The 600-nt window shown below is 47.2% G+C and overlaps 1 protein-coding gene across 4 annotated transcripts in view; it reads right to left on the bottom strand.

Moving 5' to 3' along the window:
* LOC107098924 (ninjurin-1-like) overlaps positions 1–600 on the bottom strand; it is a 7,730-nt gene that overhangs the window by 5,565 nt on the left and 1,565 nt on the right. For all 4 annotated transcript variants that reach the window (XM_015396815.1, XM_015396817.1, XM_015396816.1 and 1 more), the window contains one exon: positions 92–317. In XM_015396815.1, the coding sequence (XP_015252301.1) occupies positions 92–317 (226 nt within the window). The remainder of the gene's footprint in view (positions 1–91; positions 318–600) is intronic.

Below are 600 nucleotides of genomic sequence, written 5' to 3'. Positions count from 1 at the left end.
TGCCTTCTTTCCTTTCCTGTATGTATGATGTTTTAGGTGCTTAGACCTGACAAGTAATGATGGTGAGAAGGGAAAACATGGAGTGACTTGCCAATAAAGACGAGCAGCAGTCCAACGATGACCTGCAGCGCGATGGAGAGAGCGAGCAGGACAATGAGAGGGATGTAGAAGCGGTACCCTGGGCCCACATACAGGATGGTCTTCAGCTGCGAGGAGTTGGCCATCAGCAGAGCCACGTCCAGCATACTCTGAGCTGCGCTTTTCTTAGTGGCGTAGTGATTCATGTCTATTTGGCCAAACTTTTTAGCAGGATTAACCTGGGGAGCAAAGTTAATAATATCACTTACAGGAGGAGATGTTGACTACAGCTCTGTCTGTGGGTGTGGGTGTCCGTGGGAAGAATTGTGGGAGTGGCTCTGCGACATGTGATGACTCACCTGAGCTATGAAGCACATTAAACAACAAGACTCAACAGGTGCCATGTTCCCGTTCACACTCAGACCTCGTCTATTTTCATGAGCGGGAACATGCCTGAGCTGCACTGCAAAAAATCTGAATCTAGATAAGTCATTTGTTCTTAAAATACGTGCATTTGTTCTT

The sequence above is a fragment of the Cyprinodon variegatus genome, unplaced genomic scaffold, assembly GCF_000732505.1.
Source record: "Cyprinodon variegatus isolate N-32 unplaced genomic scaffold, C_variegatus-1.0 Scaffold822, whole genome shotgun sequence".
In the NCBI taxonomy this organism is placed as follows: Eukaryota; Metazoa; Chordata; class Actinopteri; order Cyprinodontiformes; family Cyprinodontidae; genus Cyprinodon; species Cyprinodon variegatus.
This window is presented reverse-complemented; position numbering and strand designations above follow the sequence as displayed.